This window comes from Cydia fagiglandana, chromosome 20 (assembly GCF_963556715.1).
Source record: "Cydia fagiglandana chromosome 20, ilCydFagi1.1, whole genome shotgun sequence".
In the NCBI taxonomy this organism is placed as follows: Eukaryota; Metazoa; Arthropoda; class Insecta; order Lepidoptera; family Tortricidae; genus Cydia; species Cydia fagiglandana.
The window spans coordinates 3806682-3821964 of record NC_085951.1 but is presented as its reverse complement, the minus strand read 5'-3'; the positions used below and the strand labels follow the sequence as shown (position 1 = coordinate 3821964).

Here is a 15283-nt window from a genome sequence, read left to right as displayed (position 1 = left end):
AATGACCTGCAATATTATACGACGTGAATATATAGTTGATACCGAGCAGGGATGTTGCGAATATTCGCATCCGCAACCGCGGAACATCTGCATTATTTTCAACATCTGCATCCGCATCCGCATAAAATCGACGCGGAGCTCATGCGGATGCGGATGTCGACGAAGTCGGTATAAGTCAATGTAAGTTATGCCGGCTACATACGTAACGATAAATCGTTGCGATAAAACTGTGCAGTCCGACTGTGCAGATAAATCGAACCGTGTGTATGACAAATCGTTCTCGATTATCGTAACGATTTGTCATACACACGGTTCGATTTTACGACGAAGTTACGACGTTAAACGGAAAAACAAGCAACTATGACACTTGCTCGACCAATGACGAGCTTCTTGCCCGGTGTTGCCAGCTTAAACTTGTAAAAAAGTAACTTTTGGTTTTATGAAATCGGGCCGTATAATATCGATCAAATAATCTTTCAGGATTTTTAACCGTTATTATTTATACAAATTGAAATGTCTAAAACAGACATGCAGTGGCCTATTTTATAAAGCTACAAGTTACAATTTACAAGCGGAAGTCTCGTTCTAACACACAGAGTTAGAAAGAGACTTCCGCTTGTAAATTGTAACTTGTAGCTTTATAAAATGGGCCACAGGTCTTTGTCTTACTAAGGTCTTAATGACTTAAAAAATCTGCGTAAAAGGGATTGAATTATAAGACATTATTGCCAGTATGGTTATGATCGAAAATGGATCGAAATGAGGTAAATTAATTGTCCAATGTAGTATTATGCATACGTATAAAAATAGTTTATAATCTTTCATTTCTAGATATTAATTCTACATTAAAATTTAAAATGCACTCTAAATTTCATAATTTAAGCCGTGAGCCATGACAAGTACAAACACTATCATTAGTGTGGCATTTGTTACGGTTTATATGGTAACATTTAAGCGTACACAAACCAACTGCTCGTCAAGAGAATTTTAAAAAGTTTTCGTTTGAAGTCGTTATTCGAGTACGTTACCGCAATAATTATCAGAAACAATAAGAATTGGCGGGATATTAATCATAAAAATAGAATTGCAGTTTGATCAATCGAGTTTGTGTACTAAATTATCCATGTGCTCGTAAAATTAAAAGAGATCTATTGCTTTGCCTCTAGATCTGAAGCTGACAACGTTTTTTCATAGGCTTAGAATTTTTTATTTAGCAAAATGGAAGATTTCATTAAGATAGAGAAAATTGGTGAAGGTACTTACGGTGTAGTGTATAAAGGAAAAAATAAAGTCACCGGCCAGTTTGTGGCTATGAAGAAAATTAGGTTGGAGGCAGATGATGAAGGCATACCCTCTACCGCGATCAGGTTAGTTTTCCTCCCGTTGTTACATCAAATATATTCAGAGAACAATGTTGTATTACGAATGCCTGCATCTAAAACGCAACTGTAGAAAATACATGTTTTGTTTTCCTAACCTAACTCATTTCATTTCCTGTTCAATTCAAGGATTTATCTATCATTTTATCCAACAAAATTCAGACAATTATTTTAGTAATAAGCGTTAGAATTAGATTGTTAAGCAATATATTTTTGTTTATGCTTAATTTGCAAATGAAGCAGGATTAAATGATTAAGCTGACATAAGTATTCTTCTAATAGCTTATGAAATGACATGAAATTTTATGTTTATTTTTAGACAACGATATTGATGATTAAAATTGATTTTAATGAGAAGTGATTTATTCATAATCCATGTACACTTAGTTCATATTCAACTAAAAAAAAACCACAACCGTCTTTGCTTTTAAATCTGCAGTAGTAGGACTGCTATCTAGACAGATGGCAGATGGACTGCCTGCCATCTAGATGGATGGGATGATATCCCTGGATTTGTCCTAGTATATTTTGTCCAGGACATGTCTGAGGTCTAGGAAACAAGGTATTAACACATTCACTGCTAAAAACCCGCTGTGTGGGTTCATTTTGTATTGGAAATGGGGCGCTAGGCACTGTAAGGGTTAAAAACATCTGGGGAAAACTAGAATATTTTCCATGTCAGAAGTATGTGTAAAAGTAATAAGTCAGGGAAAGTGTGATTACACTGTAACATCTGACCTCAATTTATAACTGGTATTTAGTGGTTACTTCTTTTGACCTCTAGCCACCCAGAGGCCTATAAAAAGGTCTCCCATTCAATTCTATATTGAATCTTTTGACAAATCATAATTGCATTTGTCTTGTAAAATATTTTTTTACCATTAGAGAAACAAACTGAACCGAATGAATGAACTGAACTTAGTAAGTTTTGATGTGGCTAGCGGTTAAGGAACTTTACAATGCTAGAGCTTTGTAAAAGGTACCAGATGGTACCTAAGGGTGGTATTCCACCTATCCAATTTCATTGTCCAATCTGTGTTTCGTCAAAGAGAATATGAAATAGAGAGTTACTGTCATGGTACATTATGTATTGTTCGTTTTTTTTAACATTAGAAATAAGGTAAACAATCTTCTCTCTTCAGTCGTTTCCTCATTCCTGAGGATCGTGATCACTAGGTTTCACATCCTTGATCAGCTGTCTCCATCGGTCTCGATCCATTGTTGCCGTCACTGCTTGATGGAACTTGCTCGAGGAAGTGGCTTCTCTAACTTGGTCAGTCCACCTGGTTGGCGAGCGACCGCGACCTCTCTTGCCTTCCACTCCACCAATCACTACCAGTTTCTCGAGACTCTCAGCACCTCTCTAAACAATCTTGATGTGTCTTTTAATTGAAAAACACATTTTAAAAATAAGTTACGGCAAATATGTAACAATTATGAATCTAATAAGATCAAACATATTCTTCTGCTTTCATAAGTAATCGTTTTTGATTTTTAAAAAGCAAATTTCATTTAAAAGACATGTTAAGATCGCTTACCTTCTTGCAAGTTTTTTCTAATGCTAAAAAAAACGAACTATAGCTACAGTACATATATTGCCATCTTATAGACCTTATTGCACTTGATGCTAAGGACCCTTCTGTGGTGGAAAGTCACATTTATGGCATTATTGATAAACACTTGTTATTGTTACACAAATGTTATTTACAGAGAAATATCCCTACTGAAAGAACTGAATCACCCGAACATTGTGAAACTGGAAGATGTGCTCATGGAGGAGTCCCGGCTGTTCCTCATCTTCGAGTTCCTCTCCATGGACCTCAAGAAATACATGGACTCCCTTGGCTCCGGGAGGGTAAGTACCTTATAATCTCTTCTTTGTCGGTTCCCCAAGGCTGAGGGTTGTGACCATCAGAAGTGCAGTTCTTCACCACCGCTCTCCAAACCCCCCTGTTTTGGGCCAGCTGTATTGCCCCCTGGATGTTGACGCCCGTAGCGTCGCGTATGGCATCAGACCACCGAGTTGGAGCCCTGCCTCTACTTCTTCTCCCTTCGACGCACCCAACCAGAAAGAGCTTTTCAAAACTGGACGGGTCTTGGACCTTATAATAAAGATAGTTTATTTTTAAAGTAGGCATATTACCACAGGGCGGACAGCCATACATCAAAAATCATTTGCGTTATACACGCGTCATTGTGTATGTGCGGGTAAGTCGCTTTTCTGAGAGGACGCCAGAAGTCTGCCAGATTCATGTCGTGCCAGTTGTGGGGCGAGTCAGGGCGGGGCGGTGCATGGCCGTTCTGTATGATAATACTATTACTTATTCTGTGATATTACACACACTTAATTTACTTAGGCTGTTACTTGTAGGCACTTAATTATGTGTAGGTATGTAACACCTGTTTGTAACACTACCTGCTTCTCTCTCTCTTTTTAGCCTTTTTCTACCCTTCGCGTGTAGGCCTCCTTCATTTTACGCCATTTGTCACGGTCTTGTGCAACCTGGAGCCACTTCTTCCCCGCAGCCCTTTTGAGCCCGACAAATAAATAAATTGAATTGAATTGAAAGCTCTTATGAATGTCAAATAAAGGTACACACCTAAATGGACTCTAACCCTACACCTCTATCCAAGATTTAAGTCCTTCCTAATTGGAGGATATATTCCAATATGGAACTGGCAAAAACTCGGCAGGACACATCTTTTCAAAACAACAATTAACATGCATTAATTTAAAAAGTAATTCTATGACTATTAAACATCCAGCTGACTCTTTATTTCAAATTTTAACTATTTTTAAATAAATACATTTGTTCTCATTTAGACATCAGACATATTCTGGGGTTTTGGGTGCAGGTGAAAGCTAGTAGTACTAGGTAAAAACTGTAAAACCAAAAACTATATTAACATTTCTAAGCGCATTTGGAGATTACTGTCTGTTTTTAATTTATAGTCCGGTAACTATTTTACAATAAACAAAGTTATAATAAAATTGGCCTCCAGAGGCCAAGATCCACTTCAGTTCGTTGCGCCACAGCAGTAAGTATAATAAAATTACACGAAATCATTCCCGCACCCAAAACCTTGGGGAAACAAATAACAAGACCTTTAACATGATCATTACTTTTATTGTGTAAACAGATGATGAGCCCTAACATAGTGAAGAGCTACCTGTACCAGATCAACAGTGCCATCCTCTACTGCCACTGTCGGCGGATCCTGCATCGTGACTTGAAGCCGCAGAATCTGCTCATTGACCAGACTGGCATCATAAAGGTATGCTCACAAAGTTGATGCTTGCTCAACATGTTTTGCTCCTTAACGAGGAGCTTTTATGGCGTTGTGCACAAATGCGAGGTTTCGGCTACTTTTTGAACCCCCTCCGCCTTGGTGATATTTGGTGAGGTTTATGGCTGTTCCCCTCCCCCACATAACTTCACGTGAATTTTTTTGAAATTTTTCCAAGCGACCGGTCACGGCCACGCGCTCCAAAATTTCATTAAATAGACTCGCTATTTTGAAGTGCGGAGTGAAGATTTATGTTTAACGAAACCGATAAAAAGTATCTACTCAATGTGGTAGGTATTTTTTCTTAGTTTCGTTCACTGTAGAAAAATACACGTGAGGTCTCCTAATAGGAGGTGCTCAACAAAAGCTTATAGTAAGCCTTAAGAAGGTACATGTACAATTTTTGTCGAGTGTCAATATAGCCACCACCGCCAACATGTCGGAACTTTGTGCGTCAGAGGGTCTGCCATCTTGTGGCCTGACATTGTTAGTTCGCGCCAATAGCCGGGTCCACACAGAGCGAGCATACGCGCGAGGCGATTTCTTCGCGCACAAATTGCCTCGCGCGTATGGTCGCTCTGTGTGGACCCGGCTAATAAACCAGGAGCTCATGTTTCCTATTACATAGCATCATGTGTTGTGTGCGCAGGTGGCAGACTTCGGGCTGGGGCGCGCGTTCGGCGTGCCGGTGCGCGTGTACACGCACGAGGTGGTCACGCTGTGGTACCGCGCGCCCGAGGTGCTGCTCGGCAGCCAGAGGTGAGCCATACCCTACCCCACACTACACAACACCAGCGTGCCGGTGCGCGTGTACACGCACGAGGTGGTCACGCTGTGGTACCGCGCGCCCGAGGTGCTGCTCGGCAGCCAGAGGTGAGCCATACCCTACCCCACACTACACAACACCAGCGTGCCGGTGCGCGTGTACACGCACGAGGTGGTCACGCTGTGGTACCGCGCGCCCGAGGTGCTGCTCGGCAGCCAGAGGTGAGCCATACCCTACCCCACACTACACAACACCAGCGTGCCGGTGCGCGTGTACACGCACGAGGTGGTCACGCTGTGGTACCGCGCGCCCGAGGTGCTGCTCGGCAGCCAGAGGTGAGCCATACCCTACCCCACACTACACAACACCAGCGTGCCGGTGCGCGTGTACACGCACGAGGTGGTCACGCTGTGGTACCGCGCGCCCGAGGTGCTGCTCGGCAGCCAGAGGTGAGCCATACCCTACCCCACACTACACAACACCAGCGTGCCGGTGCGCGTGTACACGCACGAGGTGGTCACGCTGTGGTACCGCGCGCCCGAGGTGCTGCTCGGCAGCCAGAGGTGAGCCATACCCTACCCCACACTACACAACACCAGCGTGCCGGTGCGCGTGTACACGCACGAGATGGTCACGCTGTGGTACCGCGCGCCCGAGGTGCTGCTCGGCAGCCAGAGGTGAGCCATACCCTACCCCACACTACACAACACCAGCGTGCCGGTGCGCGTGTACACGCACGAGGTGGTCACGCTGTGGTACCGCGCGCCCGAGGTGCTGCTCGGCAGCCAGAGGTGAGCCATACCCTACCCCACACTACACAACACCAGCGTGCCGGTGCGCGTGTACACGCACGAGGTGGTCACGCTGTGGTACCGCGCGCCCGAGGTGCTGCTCGGCAGCCAGAGGTGAGCCATACCCTACCCCACACTACACAACACCAGCGTGCCGGTGCGCGTGTACACGCACGAGGTGGTCACGCTGTGGTACCGCGCGCCCGAGGTGCTGCTCGGCAGCCAGAGGTGAGCCATACCCTACCCCACACTACACAACACCAGCGTGCCGGTGCGCGTGTACACGCACGAGGTGGTCACGCTGTGGTACCGCGCGCCCGAGGTGCTGCTCGGCAGCCAGAGGTGAGCCATACCCTACCCCACACTACACAACACCAGCGTGCCGGTGCGCGTGTACACGCACGAGGTGGTCACGCTGTGGTACCGCGCGCCCGAGGTGCTGCTCGGCAGCCAGAGGTGAGCCATACCCTACCCCACACTACACAACACCAGCGTGCCGGTGCGCGTGTACACGCACGAGGTGGTCACGCTGTGGTACCGCGCGCCCGAGGTGCTGCTCGGCAGCCAGAGGTGAGCCATACCCTACCCCACACTACACAACACCAGCGTGCCGGTGCGCGTGTACACGCACGAGGTGGTCACGCTGTGGTACCGCGCGCCCGAGGTGCTGCTCGGCAGCCAGAGGTGAGCCATACCCTACCCCACACTACACAACACCAGCGTGCCGGTGCGCGTGTACACGCACGAGGTGGTCACGCTGTGGTACCGCGCGCCCGAGGTGCTGCTCGGCAGCCAGAGGTGAGCCATACCCTACCCCACACTACACAACACCAGCGTGCCGGTGCGCGTGTACACGCACGAGGTGGTCACGCTGTGGTACCGCGCGCCCGAGGTGCTGCTCGGCAGCCAGAGGTGAGCCATACCCTACCCCACACTACACAACACCAGCGTGCCGGTGCGCGTGTACACGCACGAGGTGGTCACGCTGTGGTACCGCGCGCCCGAGGTGCTGCTCGGCAGCCAGAGGTGAGCCATACCCTACCCCACACTACACAACACCAGCGTGCCGGTGCGCGTGTACACGCACGAGGTGGTCACGCTGTGGTACCGCGCGCCCGAGGTGCTGCTCGGCAGCCAGAGGTGAGCCATACCCTACCCCACACTACACAACACCAGCGTGCCGGTGCGCGTGTACACGCACGAGGTGGTCACGCTGTGGTACCGCGCGCCCGAGGTGCTGCTCGGCAGCCAGAGGTGAGCCATACCCTACCCCACACTACACAACACCAGCGTGCCGGTGCGCGTGTACACGCACGAGGTGGTCACGCTGTGGTACCGCGCGCCCGAGGTGCTGCTCGGCAGCCAGAGGTGAGCCATACCCTACCCCACACTACACAACACCAGCGTGCCGGTGCGCGTGTACACGCACGAGGTGGTCACGCTGTGGTACCGCGCGCCCGAGGTGCTGCTCGGCAGCCAGAGGTGAGCCATACCCTACCCCACACTACACAACACCAGCGTGCCGGTGCGCGTGTACACGCACGAGGTGGTCACGCTGTGGTACCGCGCGCCCGAGGTGCTGCTCGGCAGCCAGAGGTGAGCCATACCCTACCCCACACTACACAACACCAGCGTGCCGGTGCGCGTGTACACGCACGAGGTGGTCACGCTGTGGTACCGCGCGCCCGAGGTGCTGCTCGGCAGCCAGAGGTGAGCCATACCCTACCCCACACTACACAACACCAGCGTGCCGGTGCGCGTGTACACGCACGAGGTGGTCACGCTGTGGTACCGCGCGCCCGAGGTGCTGCTCGGCAGCCAGAGGTGAGCCATACCCTACCCCACACTACACAACACCAGCGTGCCGGTGCGCGTGTACACGCACGAGGTGGTCACGCTGTGGTACCGCGCGCCCGAGGTGCTGCTCGGCAGCCAGAGGTGAGCCATACCCTACCCCACACTACACAACACCAGCGTGCCGGTGCGCGTGTACACGCACGAGGTGGTCACGCTGTGGTACCGCGCGCCCGAGGTGCTGCTCGGCAGCCAGAGGTGAGCCATACCCTACCCCACACTACACAACACCAGCGTGCCGGTGCGCGTGTACACGCACGAGGTGGTCACGCTGTGGTACCGCGCGCCCGAGGTGCTGCTCGGCAGCCAGAGGTGAGCCATACCCTACCCCACACTACACAACACCAGCGTGCCGGTGCGCGTGTACACGCACGAGGTGGTCACGCTGTGGTACCGCGCGCCCGAGGTGCTGCTCGGCAGCCAGAGGTGAGCCATACCCTACCCCACACTACACAACACCAGCGTGCCGGTGCGCGTGTACACGCACGAGGTGGTCACGCTGTGGTACCGCGCGCCCGAGGTGCTGCTCGGCAGCCAGAGGTGAGCCATACCCTACCCCACACTACACAACACCAGCGTGCCGGTGCGCGTGTACACGCACGAGGTGGTCACGCTGTGGTACCGCGCGCCCGAGGTGCTGCTCGGCAGCCAGAGGTGAGCCATACCCTACCCCACACTACACAACACCAGCGTGCCGGTGCGCGTGTACACGCACGAGGTGGTCACGCTGTGGTACCGCGCGCCCGAGGTGCTGCTCGGCAGCCAGAGGTGAGCCATACCCTACCCCACACTACACAACACCAGCGTGCCGGTGCGCGTGTACACGCACGAGGTGGTCACGCTGTGGTACCGCGCGCCCGAGGTGCTGCTCGGCAGCCAGAGGTGAGCCATACCCTACCCCACACTACACAACACCAGCGTGCCGGTGCGCGTGTACACGCACGAGGTGGTCACGCTGTGGTACCGCGCGCCCGAGGTGCTGCTCGGCAGCCAGAGGTGAGCCATACCCTACCCCACACTACACAACACCAGCGTGCCGGTGCGCGTGTACACGCACGAGGTGGTCACGCTGTGGTACCGCGCGCCCGAGGTGCTGCTCGGCAGCCAGAGGTGAGCCATACCCTACCCCACACTACACAACACCAGCGTGCCGGTGCGCGTGTACACGCACGAGGTGGTCACGCTGTGGTACCGCGCGCCCGAGGTGCTGCTCGGCAGCCAGAGGTGAGCCATACCCTACCCCACACTACACAACACCAGCGTGCCGGTGCGCGTGTACACGCACGAGGTGGTCACGCTGTGGTACCGCGCGCCCGAGGTGCTGCTCGGCAGCCAGAGGTGAGCCATACCCTACCCCACACTACACAACACCAGCGTGCCGGTGCGCGTGTACACGCACGAGGTGGTCACGCTGTGGTACCGCGCGCCCGAGGTGCTGCTCGGCAGCCAGAGGTGAGCCATACCCTACCCCACACTACACAACACCAGCGTGCCGGTGCGCGTGTACACGCACGAGGTGGTCACGCTGTGGTACCGCGCGCCCGAGGTGCTGCTCGGCAGCCAGAGGTGAGCCATACCCTACCCCACACTACACAACACCAGCGTGCCGGTGCGCGTGTACACGCACGAGGTGGTCACGCTGTGGTACCGCGCGCCCGAGGTGCTGCTCGGCAGCCAGAGGTGAGCCATACCCTACCCCACACTACACAACACCAGCGTGCCGGTGCGCGTGTACACGCACGAGGTGGTCACGCTGTGGTACCGCGCGCCCGAGGTGCTGCTCGGCAGCCAGAGGTGAGCCGTAATACCCTACCCCTACATTACTACTACTACACCAGGGAGACCAGAGGGCCAACGCGAACCACGTTCGACGTGTTATCTCCCTGTCACACTTACGTACAAATTTACAGTGCGACAGAGAGCACCACGTCGAACGTGGTTCGCGGTAGACCCTCAGAGACCAGAAGACGAACCGGTAGGTGAGGCAGGTAGGCAAACTCGCCTACGGCTGCGATGCCTTATATAGGCGGGGTCAGCTGTTATCTCTCAAGGTGCATTTAAATACCTAATTACAAAACTGACCATTAAGGGTTACGGAACCCTTACTTAACGGAAAAAGCAACGAAAACGTTTGTTGCATGAGAGCCCCACTTAAATATTTCTTTAGTTTTTAGTATTTTTTGTCCTAGCGGCAACAGAAATACATCAATTGAGAAAAGTTCAACTGTCTAGACACGGTGTATCACGATTCTCAAGTTACAGCCTGGTGACAGACAGACGGACAGACAGACGGACAGCGGTGTCTTAGTAATAAGGTTCCGTTTTTACCCTTTGGGTACGGAACCCTAAATATGCAGAAGCTGAAGAAACAAGCCCATGCGGCCATGTTAAAATAGTTTTTTTTAAATTTCTTGTGTTCTATTTCCAGGTACTCCTGCCCTGTCGACATGTGGTCTATCGGCTGTATTTTCTCAGAGATGTCCTCCAAGAAACCTCTGTTCCAGGGCGATTCTGAAATCGACCAGCTTTTCCGAATCTTTAGGTAAGGTCGTTTTTAGGAATCCTAAACCCACTAGATATTTTCTATACGAGTAGCCTATTCTGATCTAACAGTAAAAAAGTGGCAAATTAAGAAAATAACTAAGAATATTATATTATTTATATTTATTTAAATTTTAATGCACTAAATACAAAATGATTTACAAATGGCTGACTTATTGCCTAATGGTATTCTTTACCGGTCAATCATCAGACTAAACAGATATACCTATGTAGAAATAGTGCAAGGAGAAAAGTAGTAAAAAGATATTTTTTAGTAAATTGTTAGATTAGTCTGTCAAACAACTTTGTCAGTACAAAAAGGCGTGAACGTCAAATTTTCTATGGTACGATTACCCTTCGCGCCCTCATTTTTCAAATTTGCCGTCTTTTTCTACTGACGAAAATGGCTTGACAGACTATAGATATCACGTCCTTGGGACTTATGGTGTTAAAACAAACGACCTAGGTATATAACCTGAATGCAAAATGTGTATGGTTGCAGGATGCTGCGTACACCGACGGAGGAGATCTGGCCCGGCGTGACGTCACTACCCGACTACAAGCCTACCTTCCCCAACTGGAACACCTTCAACCTGCACAACCACGTGAGTACCCACTGCCCAGCTATGTTTGTAGCGCTGCGCCGTAGATCCGGCCTAGCGTGACGTCACTACCGGACTACAAGCCCACCTTCCCCAACTGGAACACCTTCAACCTGCACAACCACGTGAGTACCCACTGCTCAGCTATGTTTGTAGCGCTGCGCCGTAAAGCTCAACGCAGATGGTAAATAGTTTAGGTTCAAAATTTTCTTATTTTTAGCTTTCAAATTAAAAAACAAACTTGAATAATGTGTAATTTATTAGAAATCAAATTTGTTTGTATTCTGTGTATGTAAAATAAATTTTCTCTCCTACGGCCGAATAGCGTCAACTATTGGCCCGCTGCGTTGTTTACACAAAGTAGCCGCTTTCCGGTTCCGTTGAGTAGCAAAATAGTATACATACCATGGGCAGGAAATAAGAAAACATAATTTGAGTAGATTACTTACAGTTCAGGGTCTCTGTTGTTTCCCATTAAGTCATAATACTCATAATGTATTGTTTGTTCGTTCATTTTCGTGAGTCATAATTTGTTTGGTTTAGAAACGCGTAACTTTTCAGGATATAACCTTACAAAAATCTTGAAAAGTTAATGGGTTCAGAATTAGGACTAATGATAATATGACAAATAATCTTCGAGCAACACGGAAGGGAGGCGGCATTCGCACTATTTCCCCTCTGCCGAGGTACAAGATTAGCGCGTCAATCTAATCTAGCGCGGGTAATAAAACTAGTTGCACTTGGATTTTTCACTAGACTGAGTCCAGACGCGCGCGTGAACACTGCTGCACAAAAATGCCTGTTTGCTCGGTTTTTTGTTATAAAAAGAGGTCGGGGACATCAAATTTACAAAAAGAAAGTGTTACATTTCACATGTAATATTTTTTTTTTACATATCATACGTTTAATTACATTTAAATACAATTGCGAAACTCCTGATTTCGGCCAAACTCGGCTCAGCATTGCTCCGAGCAGTTATTAGGGTTGGCACCACTTGACTTCCTTTTGTGTGCACGACCACAGATAAGATAAACACTTGAATTTTGACAACCCTAAATAGCCGAAAGGGATAGTGCCACATATTACAAAGGGATAGCATGATTCGACCCTGAACCGCTGTTAAACGTAAACGGTTTTGTAGGAAGTTTCCTTTCTGTACGGCAATACTGTATAATTTCGTCGGGTGACAAGCAAAAGTCACTAAGTACCACCACAAGTTCATAGCCATAGTGAACCATATTAGTACTAAAAGAAGGTCGATTTTTGTTTAATTTTTTTTTAGTAATTAGTGACTTTTGCTTGTCACCTGACGATTTATTCTGTGCTTCAGGTACAAAACTTGGACGAGATGGGCATGGACCTCCTCCGCAAGATGCTGGTGTACGACCCGATGAAGCGCATCAGCGCCAAGGACGCGCGCCGCCACCGCTACTTCCGCGACGTGCGCCTCCCGCCCGGCCTGCCGCGCGACGCGCCTGGCGCCATTCGCAGTGTGGACGCCACGGCCACGGTCAATAGCGCCGTCGCCACGTAGTCACCACGGTATATCATGTAGAGATGCACCGGATATTCAGCTGGTTCTTTTTTTAATATCCGGCCGGGGACCGGATATTGTCGTAGCCTCTTTCCGGCCGGATATTAACGTAGCCACTATCCGAGCGGATATTAACGTAGCCATTATCCGACCGGATATTAAAGTAGCCAATGTCCGGCCGGATACCGGATATTGACATAGCCACTATATGACGGCACCGCTATACTAGGAAATCAGAGCATAAGTCTACGCTGCGTACAACGTCACACACGGGAAGTTATAGTTGGTCAAACCAATTTGTCAGTCAGTAAGAACCAGGAAAACTATACTCATCCTTTTCTTTTGGGTGCTAGTACTAGTGTAAGACAAAGATAGTATGATTCTCTCTGTCTATGATTGAAATGAGACAGTCCTCTGACAAACTATAGCAAAGTTTCTTTGAAAGGTGATGCTATAAGCAGCGTATATCAAACGTATTCGCCGTGCATGCGTCCACAGCGGCCTTGTGCTCTAGTTTCCTAGGATAGCGGTGCCGTCATATAGCGGCCGTCTCCATACAAATATTACGACATCCATATTTAGCCGTATTATTTAGCAAGGAGACGGCCGCTATATGACGGCACCGCTATGCTAGGAAAACCGATCTTTAGCCTGGCCGCACACGCACGGAATTTTCCGTACGGAATGACATGTGTAAGCGAGACAGCGCTATGCATTTGTAGAGAGACGTCCCGTTCCCACCTTTCAGTCCGTACGGAAACCGAATGAAAATTCCGAACGTCTGCAGCCAAGCTTAAAGTCCGCAGCAAGCTCGGCCGAATTTCACCTTCTCATACAAACGGGGTTTCGATCTCATTTTAAAACTACGCGCTGGATTGTGATGAAACTTTGCACATACAATGACATGAGGTATATCTAGTCCTATGTTACATGGCTTCAGCTTATAAAACAAACGAAATAGAGCAAAAACATGTTTTGTATGAACTTAAATTCGCTGTATTTTTTTAACGATGGTATCTGAAGTTACATACTACCGTACTACTACTACCGTAGCATACCTTTACCTATACTATGTATAGTTCTAAGTGAGAGCGTTTTAGGAGGTAGGTGCACGTCTTTTGAACTGTATAACTTAGCATTAACTATTATGTACTTACTTCTGTTGTTTCTCCAACAAAGAAAATAAAGTAAAATACATAAGCTAATTGCGCATAGGTATACCTTATCCTATTGTAAGTACTAAGTTTCAGAGCAATCTATAGTTCGTTTTTTTTAGCATTAGAAGGAAGCGATCATGACATGTCTTTTAATTGAAAAACGCTTTTTAAAAATGAGTAACCATTACTTATGAAAGCAGAAGAATGTAAATGATGGTATTAGATCTATTCATAATTGTTACATATTTGCCGTAACTTATTTTTAAAACGTGTTTTTCAATAAAAAGACGCATCAATATTGTTTACCTTATTTCTAATGCTAAAAAACGGACTATAGTCACAGAATAAATAATAGTACTAGGTACAGAAGACTCACTCTCTAACAAAACGCGTCTGTCACGATCAGCACAGATATGGCCGCTAGGTGGCGACAGCGCCACGCGCGGCTTATGGCAAACCCCAAAATTGGGGTCGAACGGATGTATTTTTAGCTACATGTAGCAAATCGACGAAATCGCCGAGTGAGCCACGCCTGCTGTAGTCATAATAATGAGAGCGTAACTACGTTTGTATGGAGAACCGAGCTTGCTGTGGCCTCTTAACCATTTATAAGACTATTTGTTGGGGCTAGGGTTGCCAACCGTACTATATTATATAGTATTGTATTATATATTGGCTCTCTGTATTATATACTTTTGGAAAAATATACACTTACTACTTACTTACTCCTCTGGCGCAGCGATCCAAAGTGTGTCTTGGCCTCCAACACGACTGCTCGCCACTGATCCCGGTCCTGTGCCGTGTCTCGCCAGTTCTCAACCAGGAGCTCGCGCAGATCAGCGTCCACCACATCCGCCCATCGATACCTAGGTCGACCGACCGGGCGGCGTCCTATCGGTTTTCCCTCAAACGCTCAAAAAAATATAGTACGCTAAAATACTATATTTCCGATTAAACGTATATTACACTCATGTTTGGTATTTTATCTAAAAGTACTATATTTTTTTGAAATGTACTATATATTTTATGCCTTATTCTGGAAAATACTATATTCCACCAAAAAAGTTGGCAACCCTAGTTGGGGCCGAAACCTTTGTAATCTTAATTTATAATTATAATTAGGGTGATTTTGTTAGATGTATAGCTTTTTGGCGGTGCCTCGTGTCTGGTACGCAGGCGTGTGTAGCAGCGACCGGCAACATGCTTAGAGCATTTCCGTACACGGTGGGAAGAAGTTGATATCTCGCGGGAAAAAATTGAAGAAATTTTAACCTTATGTAGTTTTATTTTGAGTTCAAATTTCTTCACTAGAATATCTCGAGTTATCAACTTCTTCCCGCCGTGTACGGATTTAATAACTGGAGTCGCCTT

General features: G+C 48.2%; 1 protein-coding gene across 1 annotated transcript; it reads left to right on the top strand.

Moving 5' to 3' along the window:
* The first annotated feature begins 947 nt into the window (after window positions 1–947).
* Window positions 948–12755, top strand: LOC134674849 (cyclin-dependent kinase 1). The gene is made up of 7 exons (XM_063533005.1): window positions 948–1367; window positions 3090–3234; window positions 4521–4655; window positions 5317–5426; window positions 10507–10620; window positions 11122–11224; window positions 12552–12755. The coding sequence occupies exons 1-7, from the start codon at window positions 1219–1221 to the stop codon at window positions 12753–12755; spliced, it is 960 nt and encodes a 319-aa protein (XP_063389075.1). The 5' UTR covers window positions 948–1218.
* Window positions 12756–15283: the final 2528 nt, after the last annotated feature.

Bases quoted from the DNA above. Each gene is read 5' to 3' on its own strand.
- LOC134674849 (XM_063533005.1), top strand. From the start codon at position 1,219: ATGGAAGATTTCATTAAGATAGAGAAAATTGGTGAAGGTACTTACGGT. The intron at 1,368-3,089 runs GTTAGTTTTCCT...TGTTATTTACAG, and splicing joins ATACCCTCTACCGCGATCAG to AGAAATATCCCTACTGAAAG. The intron at 3,235-4,520 runs GTAAGTACCTTA...TTGTGTAAACAG, and splicing joins ACTCCCTTGGCTCCGGGAGG to ATGATGAGCCCTAACATAGT.